Genomic DNA, 14,921 nt, shown 5'->3' with positions numbered 1-14,921 from the left:
ACCAGCCGGATATTAGCTAAGGTCCTCACCCAAACCGAGGGCTCTGCGACTATTATTTTAATATCCTCCCTCCCCACCCTGAAAGCCAGCCTGAGGGAACTCTGCATGTAATGGAAGGGTTGCAAGGACAGACTTCCCTCTCCAGCTATCAGATGACACTATTTGCATTTACAAGACTCTCTTTACAAGAGAGGGCTGGAAAGTTCTACGATTAAAAAAAAAAAAGAAGATGATTAAATTAGCCCTGCCATTTCCCCAGAGTCATGTGGGCTCAGAGGAAGGGCTGCAGTGCTCTTCAGTTCTCTCACACCAGTATGAAAGCACATGGGCCACTCAAGTGACCAATGTCCAATGTTCCTAAAGGGTTAAACAAAGCCCTGGCTGGGATGATTGAGTTGGGGTTGGCCCTGCCTTGGGCAGGGGGCTGGACTCGATGACTCCTGAGGTCTCTGCCCGCTCTAGGATTCTATGATTCTATATTCCAGTAACCCACCAGAGCTTCCCCTGGGCACTGGAGTGCACTCACAGAGATCTGACAGAAGGACGGAAGCTGCATTTTATTGCATATTCCGGGGAAATGAGGGTATGTCTACACTACCCCGCTAGTTCGAACTAGCGGGGTAATGTAGGCATACCGCAATTGCAAATGAAGCCCGGGATTTGAATTTCCCGGGCTTCATTTGCATAAGCGGGGCGCCACCATTTTTAAATCCCCGCTCGTTCGAACCCCGTGCCGCGCGGCTACACGCGGCACGAACTAGGTAGTTCGAACGAGGCTTCCTAGTTTGAACTACCGTTACTCCTTGTGGAATGAGGAGTAATGGTAGTTCAGAATAGGAAGCCTAGTTCGAACTACCTAGTTCGTGCCGTGTGTAGCCGCGCGGCACGGGGTTCGAACGAGCGGGGATTTAAAAATGGTGGCGCCCCGCTTATGCAAATGAAGCCCGGGAAATTCAAATCCCGGGCTTCATTTGCAATTGCGGTATGCCTACATTACCCTCCTATTTCGAAATAGCGGGGTAGTGTAGACATACCCTGACTGAGAAGACAACCCTATGAAATAGATGGTTGTGATGAGAAGTAAAATAGGCTTTCCTGATATGGATTTTACCTTGTAGATTTTCCCTTCTTCGGTGCCAACGAGGAATAAATAATCTATCTTCTTGTGAAAATCAAAGGAAGTTCCACAACCTATTTGAAGAGAAGGAGAGCTGTCAATCAGAAAGACGGCCATGACTTCAAGGATGAGTCTCTTGATTAATGCACAAATTCCATCAGTAAAGGTTTTGAAAAATTAATTTTTCATATTGCACTAAATCAGTGCTTTTTTTGTTTTTAAAAAAAAGTGCCGGTACTCCAGGGAAAAAAAAAGCTGGTGTGAGGCCGGCATTGCCCTTTTAAGAGATACATCCCCAAAACCCAGTTGCCTAATATGAGGCTCTTATACAGACACAGAAAGAATATCCTCATGTTCTACCGTGCCCCGCAGCACCCTGTGACATAGTGGGGGTACCTGGCTGGTTTCTATGCTGCTGGCTCTGGGGTAACCCCCCCCTGGCTGCCGTGGGTACCACGACCCAGCAAAACAGGATGAGTCACTCACTATGCAAAGGGATCTCTCAACCAGTATGGCCAGACACCCCCCATGGAGAGGAACAAAGGAAGGTGGAATGCTGCCCTGGCTGGGGGGCAGGGCTGGAAGAGGGTTAGTGAGTGGCTGTCTGGGAGCATGGAGGAGACAGCCTAGGGAAAGGGGCTGGAGTTTAGGGGCCCAGTCTCCCCCATCTCAAGGGGGACTGAGGCATCCTAGCCCAGCTCTGTGACCAGATTACATCTGTGCTGTGCTGTACCCTGGAGAGGCAATAAACTTCCTCTATTCCACCGGCTGGTGCAGTCTGTTTGTGCCATTTCGGGGTGCAGGAGACGGGGGACCCCAACGCGCCGTCACACACCCCAAGAGGACATTCTATTCAGACTGCAACAATGCTAACTGTACAACATCCATCACGCAGAACCGAAACCAGAGAGGTCTCTCTTCAAACACTCCCGCTGAGAAGGAGGAAGGGTAGGCACAAACCTTACATCAGAAATGCCTTCGTAGTTCATCGCACAGGTAACAGTTTCTACGGTTGGCTGCGCTACCATAAATGCACAAGTTTACTCTGGCATATTTCTACAGGTCAATGACTAGGACTCTCACTCTTTTTCTTTGGGGTCAAACTCCAGCCAAACAATCCAAATCCTTTTAGTGAGTCTCTCACACAATGGCTGCGTCTAGACTGGCATGATTTTGTGGAAATGCTTTTAACAGAAAAGTTTTTCCATTAAAAGCATTTCCGCAAAATCGTGTCTAGATTGGCACGGGTGCCTTTGCGCAAAAAATGCTTTTGCGCAAAAGCATCCGTGGCCAGGCTAGACGCGATTTTGTGCAAGAAAGCCCCGATTGCCATTTGTCAGCGGTCTACACTGGCCGCTTGAATTTGCGCAAGAACACTGACGCACTTTCCTTTCCTTGCCCTCTACTGCGTTCCCACAAGAACATCTCATCAAATCGTCCAGGTCTCAGTTCTTATCTCAGGACTCTCCACGGGATGGGTGCTGGGTCCCGAAATGACAAGTTCACTTGTGGAACTTCTGCTGCTGTCGCCAGCTCAACCACAGAACAAGAGAACTGTCTAGCTCACAGGTAACACCGGGGTGTGTGAGAAACATGGTTCAAAGGCTGGTTCGAGGCAGTGGGATTCATTTCTGAAAGAATTTAGAACCAAAATCTCAGCACTTTCTGGACCCAATAAAGAACCCACCAGGATCTTTGCTTTTCCGTAAGAAAGCACAGTGTATTCGTTTCATACAGGAGTACGGAACTTTCTTTTTCGGTCAGGGGTCACGCACACAAATAAAAAGCAAAAAAGCAAAACAAAACAATAAAACCTCCTGCTCCCAAGTGAGAAGCAATCCTTATTCCCACTCATCTCTGGGCCTGCCCCATTCCGGCCAGTGGGAATAGTTGTGGCTTGTGGCTCCCGGCCTGTGACGTGGAGACTTGCACTGGGCTGGATCAAATTAAGCAGGATCAGACTGACACCAGCACTGTAGATCCTTGTTAAATCTGTCTCCCCTCCCCGCTCTTTTCCCCCGCTGCATCAGTTCCCAGTCTCAGGGTATGTCTAGACTACAGGTTTTTTTTTTAAAAAGTGGCCTTTTTTCAAAAAAACTTCCCCTGCGTCTAGACTGCTGCCATGTTCTTTTGAAAGTAAATCGAAAGAACATGGCAGTTTTTTTGACCGTTAAAAACCTCGTTTTACGAGAAAGAACGCCTTTTTCCAAAAGCGCTCTTTTGAAAAAAGGCGCTATGTAATGCAAACTGTGCTTTTTCGAAAGAGAGTATGCTTGGTCCTGCCGTGAGGGAAGGGGACTGGATTTGATGACCTCTCGTGGTCCCGTCTGGTTCTAATGTCCTATGATTCTATGGGTCCCTGTTCTGTTCACTCCCTCTGGGGCACCTGGCATTGGCCGCTGGTCAATGGACCTTTGGTCTGACCCAGTCTGGCCACTCCTGTGTTCTCTCTCATTGTGACAGAGGCTAAGAACTGGTCGTTATTAGGGATGTTACCTTTCTATTAATCAGCTGTAAGGGGTGGGGTGGGGTGGGGCGCTCGCTCTCCCAACTCGCCTCTGCCTTTTAAATGTAGGAAGAGCCGCCTATATTTCGAAGGCAGAAGCGCAGTGTCCCCAGGGTGGGTGGGGACTCAAGTTGTCCCCACTTGCCCCATGTTCTGAGTCCTGTGCTTCTGCCTTTGAAATGTAGCCCCGGGACTCTTGCTGTATTTTGAAGGCAGAGGAGTGGCAGTTGGGACCTCACCACTCGATTACCCGATAAGCATATGCCTATCGGGTAGTCAAGTAGTCGCTTAGATCCTTATTAGTTTTCATTTCTTGTAGCTACTTGAGGTGAAGCCGAGGTGAGAGGGAGATGAAATGTCTGAGCCAGACTAACTACCTGTAGATAGAAAGGACCTGTGCTTTGGCTGCAATTGGCAAGGTGACTGGGGCACCTGCAGGCATACCAGGCCACACCAGCTTTAATCTATATAGTTCACATACCAGAGCACTGAAGTCTCCACAACACGGACTTCAGTTTGGGCTGCACAAGCCTGCCTAGGGCCCGGGGTAAGTATTCGGGCAGCTAGTCGGAAGGAATTCAGATACAAAATTGCAAAACCACTAACTCTAGTTTGTAACCTCTCCCTGAAACCTGCCTCAGCACCAGATGAGTGGAGGGTAACTAATGTAACGCCGATTTCTAAAAAGGGCCAAAGAGGCAATCCTGGCAATTACAGGCTAACGAGCCTGACGTCAGTACCTGGCAAAGGGGTGTAAGTATAATAACGAAGAAACAAGGAGGAGTTCTGTGGCACCTTAGAGACTCACAGATTTATTGGGGCATGTGCTTTCCTGAGTAAAACCCACTTCATCAGATGAGCTGGGGTGGAGTTTACAGAGGCAGGGGTATATATAAGAACAATGAAAGAAAGACAAAATACCTCCAACCCCAACGAGCGGGTTTCGTTTTGTTGGCACGAGAGCACTTCTGCCGCCAACGAAGCACTCACGTGCACTTGCCGCAGCAAAACCTTGTTATTCACGCAGGAGGGCGGGATTAAGCACCCGGGAACGACAAAAGTTTCGTTAAGAAAGTGCAAGCGTGAACATACCCTTGGATCAGCGAACAGCCAAGGGGGGGACCTTTCTTTAAGCAGCTCTCTGCTCCTTGCCTCCCCAGGGAGAGCTCTCTATTTTAGTTCCTAGGGATGAGTGATTAGTGGTTTGGTGTCACTAATTATCAGGAGGGCGAGAACTTGGGCTCATACCAATTGTTTGCAGCTGCAGTCCCTCTGGCCCCTCCATCGTTGTTCCCTCTACTGACAGCTTGATGACATCTGAATGAACCAGCTCATTCTGCAGGCAGAGGAGACTTCAGATTACTGGGAGTCTTTGCAGGGACAATACAGAGACTGTCATTGTTTGGAAATGGCACATTTTCTTGAAGAATTTTAAAAAGCTGAACATAAACGCATTTGTCATTTAGTGCCAGCAGTTGGCAGCTTGCTCCAGTGATGTTTTAGTTACTATGAGCTTTTCTTCCCTTCCGCAGAAAACAGCCATTAACACTCACGGACTGTAACAGAATCTCATCACAGCTTGTCACCCCAGTGCATATACCCAGGGAGGGTACCCCCTGTACCCCCAAGAAAAAAAGAGGGGCCCTCAGTATGAACAAAAGGTTTAGGAAATGAAGGCCTTCATCAATTTAGCCATTAAAGTCTGGATCAGTTTCTCCACCAGTAACTTGATAATAATAAACTAATATTTGCAGTAGAACCTCAGAGTTATGAACACTGTGGGAATGGACGCCGAACCACACTTCAGCGTTGTTTTTTCAACAGTTTACAAATGAACAGTGACTTAACACAACTTTGAAACTTTACTAAGCAGAGGGAAATAATGTTTTCCCTTTATTTTCGTAGCAATTTACATTTAACACAGTACAGCACTGATTTCCTTTCCCTTTCACTTTCCCTTTTTCTCTTTTTCTTTTTCTTTTCTGGCAGCCTGCTTGCCCCCTTCCAGTTCCAGATGAGTGTGACTGATCAGTTTGTAACTCTGGTGTTAATAATTCTGAGGTTCTATTGTACTTGGCAAGATCAGCTTCTGCTTTGTGTAATGGAGAGTCACGGAGAGACTTTCCCCACCAACTCTCACACCAGTGTAACGGAGAGGGCCCATGTTTGGTATAATACCATATTCATACTGTGATTATCAAAGCCTGCGAATTAGCACCTGAACATGCTGCTTAATATTCACTTAGGCTACGTTTAGACTGCATCCCTCTGTCGACAGAGGGATGCAAATCAAGCACGTTGAAATTGCTAACGAAGCAGGGATTTAAATATCCTGTACTTCATTAACGTAAACATCGCTGCTGCTTTTTTTCGCAACAGAGCTAGACGCAGATCTGTGGAAAATAAACCCTTTTTCGACCGATCATGTATTCCTCAAAAAATGAGGTTTATAGGATCTGTCAAAAAAGGGTTTATTTTCGACAGATGTGAATCTAGACTGCCGTTTTTCAAAAAAGCTCCATTTCGAAAAAAAAGCGACAGCCATGTTAATGCTAATAGAGTGTGGGACATTCAAATCCCTGCTTCGTTAGCAATTTCAACATGCCTAATCTACATCTCTCTGTCGACAGAGAGGTGTACTCCAGACACAGCCTTAGAGAATCAAGTGTCAGAAACACACAGGTAAGTGTTTCCCCCGCAGAGACAAATGCCTCATACAATATTGTTCATACTGTTGTAGCATCTAGGAGCCCTCATCATAGGCACTAAAGAAACACAGAACATGAAGACAATCCCTGTTCTACAGACCTGCCAATCTGGGCATAAGAGAAGAGGCAACACATGATACAGACAGACAGATGGGGGGAAGACAAGGAAATAAAAAACAATAATGAAACAATGAGAGTGCGCAGCAATCTGGTCGAGTCTATTCAGGAATTAGGATATTTCTGCGTAGTGGGAGCTTGTGATGAATGCACTGGGGTAGGAGTGGGGGCGGTAAAAAGAACAAGGAACCAAAGATTAAATTAGTGAGCACCGTGGCCTTAGGATTGGAGGTTTTAGTGCAATGTTCAAATTTCCATTGGGGCACCCTGAGAGCCACGAATGCCTCCTGGCCTTGCACCTGTTCTGGAGGAGGAAGCAGCTGGGTCCGGTGAGGGAAAAGGTCTCTGTGTAGGTTTCAAAAGCCATACATGCAAGGCTGGGTAGTAAGCTCCTTCCAGGCAGCGACACGGTTCTGCAGAGGCCGTTTTCAGCAGCAGGAGTTCCTTAGCAAGTATTTTGAAGTCTAGCTCTGCAGAGGTGAGTTTTAATACTGGTTTGGGTCCAAGTCGTTTGGAGAGGACAGCCCCTGTCACCACACTGGAGGTATCAGAGTCTACACTGAAGGCTTGCATGACATCTGGGTAAGCCAATATGGGTGCAATAGAGCAGGCAAGTTTCAGCTGATTTAAGGCATGCTGGGGCACTGGGAGACCAATGGAATTGGGTGTTTTTTGCAAAGGAAACCAGCGAGGGGCTCCGTTTGTTTCGAAAAACTGGCATAAATCCTGGATAAAAATTGGCGTGCCTGAGGAAGCATTCCAGATGGCATAGAGAGTGGGAAACTGGCCAGTCTTGGACAGCTTAGAGCATGCATGGGTCCATCTGGATCCCTTCGGGAGATAAAATGAAGCCAAAGAACTCCATGGAGGCCCGACTGAAAGCATGTCCTTGAGCTCGACATAAAATCCAGGCTGCCGGAAGCATTCCAGTGCCATTTGGATGTGAGCGGCAGACTGTTTCGCAGTCAGAGCAAACCAATATGTCATGTAGGCAAATTACTACCCACTAGCCCAGTATGTCTCAGAACACACCATTTATAAAATGGCGCCAGGAGGCTGAGGCATTGGTCAGCCTGACAGGCATTACCAGACAGTCATGGGTTTGGTAGGTGATCAAAGAACACTGGGCAAAGCTTGGAGGAAGACCTCCCAGTTCAACAGTGCCGGGCAGCCGCACGCCGAGAAGGGGACAATCCAGTCTAACGCTTCCCTGGCCAGCAGGCTAATAACCAGACTCACCTTCTACAATCAGTTGTGTAGAACTGAAGGTGGCACCCTGAACTGGAGGCAACACTGGTTTATAGAAGCCCACGGTTGCTGTTAATTAGCACCACACTTTTCTGGCAGCTGCATCATGTGACAGGGTTGAGTGAGCTACGTCTGGAGTGTGGCTTTTCCAGCATGCAACTCTCCGACTTGCTCTTGCAAGGTCAGCTGGATGGCCTAGGTCTGCAGCATGGTGGTCCGCCTGAAAGCAGACGGGCCTCTCAAGTGTGGCTAAAGGGTCAGCCAGGCCCATTATGCCACGAACAGCTCCAGGCTCACTCCTCTGGCCTACATGGTCCATGCAAACTCTCATGACCAGGATGTGGACAGTCTGACATAATGGTTGGAGCAGGAGTCTGGAGACAGTTTGGGTCACACAGTGGAAGATCAGAGTCCAGGCCAGACTGAGGGTCAGGTGTCAGGCAGGGTCAGGTTACAAAGAGATCAGAGTAACACAATAGGAGCATGCAGCACAAGGGAAGCGAGGGAAACGTAGTTACATGGACAACTCCTGTTCCTGTGCTTGCTTTAAATAGAAGCAGGGAACCAATCTGAGTTCTATCAATCAGACACCAGGACTGGAGTCGAGCTCCTAGTCTGGTGGTTATTAGCTGGCCAGGGAATGGCAGTTTGGAACTTACTGGCTCCAACGCACCCTGTAGATTGGGGTTTGAGACCTGTGATCCATGGCAATATATTCCGGGGGCGCTGTGTAGCATAAGTCATTCAGAAATTCCACAGAGAAAAGAGACTGCTAAGACTCGCTGTCCCATGTGCTTGCAGGAATACCCAACAATTACAGCAAGAGGATTTAATAATCTTTGCGCCCGTCACAAGCAGGAGTGAAGTAAGCCTCAAATGCGTCCCTTAAAGGAGGAAAACACCTTTAGCCCCATTTTACAAACAAGGCTCGGAGCAGCTGAGTAATTTGGCCCAATGGCACATAGTAAATCTGTGTCCAAGCTGGGAACTGAATGTGGAGCCCCGACTCCTAGTCCTGGACCTTAATCCAACTACATCAGCCAATAAGTTCTTTGCTGTCATTCCCACAGCTACTGATGTGGCAGGAGATGAGGCGGCCTACCCCAGTGACACCCACTGATCTCACTGCAGACCTTCTGCATGACATTTCAGGACAAAGCACTGCCACCTGGTAGCTCAGTATTCCAGAGACAGGCTCGGGTTTTGGGGAACACCCTTATGAATCACCTGCTCTATTTCAAACTGACAGTGATATCACTGTGCCCAACCCCATCAATATGAGAGAGATGAGGCAGATAAATGCTCCAAAATGGAATTCTCCTGGTGTCCTACCTACTGCCTGTCAGGGTGGTCAATTACCTACACCGACGGGGGAACAAAGGCGTTTGCTTCCCTGAGAATATAGCTCTAGAGCTTTAAGCTTTTATGTATCGTCAGGTTCTTTGGTTCACTGTGAAATAAAAGACCGTGTAATCCTCAAGCAAGGTGCCATTATGTATTGTGTGCCAACGAGAAGAGAAGGGATAGTGAGGTTTCGGGACAACCTGCCAAACCGCTTTTCCTCAGTTGTGCCATCAAGAGAAGAAGCTAGTTGAGTTGCTGACCGGGTTGAACCTTCTCTCTTGCTTCCTGGATTCTGCAAATCTGAACTCTTTAGTTGATCATTTCCTAGAAAGTTTTTGGAGTGAAGGGAAAATGGAAAGAGGCACATTCCACAGTCAGCTCTCTGATGAACAGTGGGTGTTCTCAGTGCACAAAGGATCACTATGGACTTCAGCAGCTTCCAAGCAACCTGGTGGAAGACAGTCTCTGTCCTGAGAGCCCATTGATCTACATTCAGGGCCAAGAGTTTGGGGCGCAGAGAGGCAGGGCTGTCCCTGTTCACCCCAAGGAGTTTAACACTAAAACCCAACCACAAGTTAAAGTTTCACATGGAACTACTGCGCTGTTTATCATTAACAGCTTCTTTTCATGCCTAAGGCTCATTATAACATTGTAGTTTGCAGTGTCGATGCAGCTGTGCTGGTCCCAGGACAGGAAAAAGACAAGTTGGAGGAGGTAATATCTTTCCTTGGACCAACTTCTGTTGGTGAGAGACAAGTTTTTGGTCTACTCAGAGCTATTCTTCAGTTCTGGGTCTTCCCAACAGAAGATCTAACCTCAGCCAGCTTGTCTCTCTCTTTATTGTAAGTAATAATACATCACGTGCACTGCTGAACTCTACACATAATTCAGCAAGGGAGAAAATATCCCAACGTTAACATTTACCTTAACTAAAGTCCATGATACAATCCGCCCATCGGAAGAGATGGAGAAGAAATTCAAATTATTGTCCAGGTCATCCTTCTGCCACTTGACCTAAAAGAGCCCAAACACATCGCGCATGGTTGGCATGGGTGACAGTGACAATACACTTGGTCAGACAGAGGTTTCAAAGGAGTGACTCTCCTTTCAGCTGCAGCACTTTGCATTGAGCATTAGCCCCACTGGCATCCCCTCCGCAGATGTCTGTGGGCTGGAGCCATTAAAGGCAGCCCTATTCGCATTCCCCTGGTTTTCCTAGACACTTTTATGACCAGCCAACATCATATAGAATTTCAACCTTATCAGCCTCTGTCCCTCACTGTCACTCTGGGGCTGGCTCTTCCCAGCTGTGATAGCAGAGGAAGGTCTGAGTTCCCCAAGATCTTTTCAGCATTTCAGATCCACAGGAGGTTCTCCCACAAACTGAACCCCTTGGCCACGCTCATCTTCTGCAGTGTGTTGCATCCCTCACCCCCTCCTACAACCCAATGTCCGGCCTCGCACATCCACCCTGAAACGCTGTCCAATCTCAGACCCCTTCATGCACCCTAACTCCGTCCCCGGTGCTACACCTCCACTCCTAACCACCTGCCCAAGGTCTAAGCCCCCTCCCACACCTCAACACCCTGCCCTAAGCCCTGAGCCTGCTCCCTCACTCCAAACCCCTCAGCCCCTCTCCAGCACCCCCTTCTGCACACTGAACTTCTCATTTTGGGCCCCACCTTGGAGCCTAGGAGAAGACTTGCTCCTCTGCACATATATCTAGGGTATGTGGCCCACGGGTCCATGACTGATTTTTCCTGTGGGTCACTGGCCCCCATAGAAAAAACAGTTCCTCACCCATGAGCTAGAGGGAAATTCACCCGTCAAAAAGTAAATTCTTTCTACTGCTGCAGAAGAGCAGTAAATTCTTTGTACTGCTCCTCATTTATCTGCCTCATGAGGAGATTTGCCTTTTGAATGTGGCTGCTCCGTGAGTGAGATCAGAGCAAGGATAAATGTTTTGAGATTTATTGCAGACATTTCACAGAGACCAAAAGCACCAAGATTGATCCAATTTTCTGATCCTGAAATCCAATAAGAGCGAAGAGTAAAGGATGACCTGTCACAACATCTGCCCACTTACAGCTTTGTGGGCATTTATCAGCGCAGCATGGGTACAACAACTTACAAAGACCTAGGAGTTCCATGGCGTGTTTGTCTCTGTCCGTGTCCCACCGGAGATCTATTTCCCAAAACATCGGGCATCAAAAATTAATGTGATTATCGCAGAGCACACCAAATACTTCCTCGTGGCAATCTATTTAAGTGGCTTCTATTTCCAAAAAAGAAGCTGTAGTCTCAATATTGTAATTATGGGTACTTGAGTTTTGGGTATTGCTCCCTTGGGGGGGGGGGGGAGGGAATGTTGATCCTATAAAAAAAAGCGGTTTGTATTATGAAGCTCTATAGACATGAAACTAAGCAAGAGACTCAAGGACGAGAAATTAAGCCTCTACTGAAAAAGTCTCTTCCCTCCAACACAGTGTTCTGAGGAACTAGAAATGAGAGTTGAAGAAATCCATTGGAGCGTATTTTGATGTGCGCCCTATATAGCCATGAGATGGGACTGGAAACTCAGCAGCATATGGCTTATAATTTCCTTGGACCAGAAGGGCTATCGTATGAGCAGCAGCTATTACGGGGCACAGGCAGTACGTGCCAGCACTGCTCTGTGCTCTCTTGTGGAAACGGAATCGCACAATATGATATACCCAAAAATAAAAGTGCTAATTGCAGTGGAGTCACTTCTCTGCAATGGTATGTACCAACGGCGCTGTTCTGCAAGGCATACAAATTGCTCAGAGCATCCATTTCGCATCCCTCTACTTCGCACAGCACCATTGATGGTGATGGCTGTCAGGGTTGGCTTCTCCCTTAGACCCATTCATTGATGCTAACAAAGATCCATTGTCAAGGCTGTTACAGGAAGCGTGACTGAGAGTACGTTCTACCTGCTCTCTGGCACCCTCTTCATAATCATCCACTCTGATTTAATGAGGCTGATGTCACACTCCCATCTCTGTATCCCATATGGCATGAAAAGCTTATGCCCTAATACCCTAATAAAGCTGGTAAGTTTCAAAATGCCACCAGACTCCTTGTTGGTTTTGCTCTCTATAATGGTTGTCTCTCCTCTGTGAACTGCTAAGCTGTTCTCTGAAATAGTGAGGGGGTGGCAAGGGAAGCTAGTTGCTGACAGCCTTGAAAAATCAGTTGTCTAAAGTTGAGAACCCAAGAGCGGTGGTACTCCACATTGATGCCTGCTTTTGAAAACAGAACCTATAATTTAACCTATCATCATATAGCAAGCTCTTTTTCACTTTTTCACTTGCCAATCCATAGGGATAATTTCTCCCCTTATCTCTGTTGTAAAGCAGGCTTTTTCTGTCCATGGCCTTCGCGTATAGCCCATCCTGCTACACAAGGCCCCTCACAGAAAACCCAGACTGTGAGATATTCAGAGAAGCATAGGAAGCACAATGCAGCTTTCTGTAAAACGGGATTTGGCCTTGTAGGCATCATAGAACAGGGAGGTGAGCATGAAAAAATAGAACACAAGCTGCAAGAGATAAATAAGACTCTCTTGACCAGTCCTTGAAAGCAGGGAGGTAGGCATAGGGAGATAAGATGCAACTGCCATGCACACAGACCATGCCCACACCCAGCACTGTCCACGGGGCCATCAGGCGGGCATCATGAAAAATCCTATAGGGCAGTATTTCACGTTACCTCATTACCAGCCTATCAGGCCCAGCCAAGGAACTAACCCTAATAAGGTACCGGATATCAGGTTATGTTATAAAAGACCCTCAACCCCTTTGTTTGATGAAGGTTCCGTGTATTGAGGGCACGTATCTTTTTTTGCCCAGCTAAAGGAATGATCACCCTAAGGCTGCCTTCCCACCCTTCAAATCAAATATAGGGGTGCACGAGTCCTGAGCATGCTCTGAGTTCTAGTGTGTCTTTGTGTTATTATCGTTGCTGGATTTGTAAGTATTGCTTAAATGTATTAGTTATTGGTTTAATTAATAGTTAAATTGTGTTAATTTCACTGTGTAATTCTGTAAAGTGTATCTAAGTTCTGTTAACCACACTGTGTAAATCGTATAATTTTGTGTTGTGTAGTAGTGTTGTATTTAGGTTAAGTGTAAGTGTTAGAAATAGAAGTCCAAGAGTTGTTACTAACTCCACCAGCTGCCCTAAAATAACCATAGAGAGGCTGGCTTTAGACGGAGTTTTTATTCATTATATTGTCTTTGTTTTTGTATTTTTGTTAAGCGAATTAGAGATAGTAATTTAATATAAGTAACTTGTAATCTAAGAATTGTAATCAGTTAGGTATAGTCGTGTTCAAGTTTTCTACCCTGTAAAAGCATTAGGCAATTGTTAGTTAAAAAGACGATTTTCTAATTGTTAGTTTTGATAAAAGAATCATTCCACTTAATAAAAATCATTTGTTTTACACCATCATCCAGTAGTTTTCACTGGGGAATCGGCTTTAACCCTTGAGGCTTCCACCACATCACCGAACCAAGGTGTAACAATCTCATGTACATCTTCTTCAACCCAGCTTCTCTGGGAAAACAGATAAGCCTCTAAGGCCAAATAACTCAGATAGAAGCAGGAGAAGCAAAATCCTAAATCATGAACTTCTTACAGAAAATACCTGCCACTAAAGGACTACTGTTTAAACAAGGGGGTTATTAGCTCAAGGGCCTCTGTGAAAGATCAAACTAGGAGAGAAATGGTTTCCAAGGTAGCCAAGATGAAAAACTTTTAGGATTTATAGATGCAAAACACTTTAATTTTAGTTGGAAGAAAAGTGCAGACCACAGAAGCCATGTGCTCCTTATAAGAAATACTTCTGACAACTTGTCTACATGGAGCTGCTCAGAAAAGTTATCCTGAATTAACTTTTTAAGTTGATTCATTAAACCACATTGAGGCACTTTACTTCTGAAAAGTAACACCCGCCTAGACTGGTTATTCACAGCGTTAGTGAATTCAGTGGGTGTCCCTGTGTAGACAAGCTGATCTAGACTGAAAAGTCAGGTCAACCCCGCTATGCTGGCTTCAAGTTGTTAAGCCGCCCAAACTCCCAGTTTAGACAAAGCTAGTTCACTGGAAGATTTCTTCCATCGATCTAACGGCTGCCTCCCCGGAGGTGGATTAACCGCAGTCACAGGCGAACCCCCATGGCGCAGCCACAGGGCTGCTGTTGTGTTTTAAGAGTAGACATGGCCTCAGCCACTTTACGCACTAGCTGAAGTTTCAGTCGCCAGGTGCAATGCTTGTCATTTGCACACTGTGCATAGTTCAGTGTGGGGCCGACCTGCAGATCAATTTCCTTCCGTGGTTCCAACCTGTAACCCCTTACCCCATGATTAATAATATCTCACCTTACTTGGTGTTTGTACATTTTAAATACTATTGGGCCAAAGCATGCATATCGAGGGCCCAATTCTGTCCCCTGAAGAGCACCAGCACTTTCCACTGAAGCTAGCCAGAATTTCAGAAAGCAGCGTTTGGCACTTAGCTCTTTTAATATCCATTCATAAATCAATCCCTCCAACACTTTCACTGGTTTTGACAGGGGGAAGTGGTGTTACTGCTCCCTGAATCCCATAAGTCTTTGCCAATTTAATTTGCAGCCTTCATGATACTCAAACAGAATTGCCTCTGTGTTCCCTCTTTTACCCTGGGTTTGTTGGATCTGAGATTAACTTCCTTTCATTAGCTGCATCCATGCTGGGTGTGTCACGGCAATCATTTTAGTAGCACTCAAGGTGTCTTAGTATGTGCTGAGAAGTTAATTCCTTATGTGAGCATGTGATAACGATCCAGTACTTTGACAGCATGGCGGGCAAAGGTTTGCTTA

The 14,921-nt window shown here is 46.5% G+C and overlaps 1 protein-coding gene across 1 annotated transcript in view; it reads right to left on the bottom strand.

Moving 5' to 3' along the window:
• The window catches only part of DNAI1 (dynein axonemal intermediate chain 1), a 208,956-nt gene that overhangs the window by 86,542 nt on the left and 107,493 nt on the right, over nt 1–14,921 (bottom strand). The window contains exons 14-16 of the mRNA XM_075932798.1: nt 9,965–10,054; nt 4,872–4,959; nt 1,112–1,191 (exon numbers count right to left, since the gene is read on the bottom strand). Coding sequence (XP_075788913.1) covers nt 1,112–1,191; nt 4,872–4,959; nt 9,965–10,054 — 258 coding nt within the window. The remainder of the gene's footprint in view (nt 1–1,111; nt 1,192–4,871; nt 4,960–9,964; nt 10,055–14,921) is intronic.

Source organism: Pelodiscus sinensis, chromosome 6, assembly GCF_049634645.1.
Source record: "Pelodiscus sinensis isolate JC-2024 chromosome 6, ASM4963464v1, whole genome shotgun sequence".
NCBI classification, from domain to species: domain Eukaryota; kingdom Metazoa; phylum Chordata; order Testudines; family Trionychidae; genus Pelodiscus; species Pelodiscus sinensis.
This window is presented reverse-complemented; position numbering and strand designations above follow the sequence as displayed.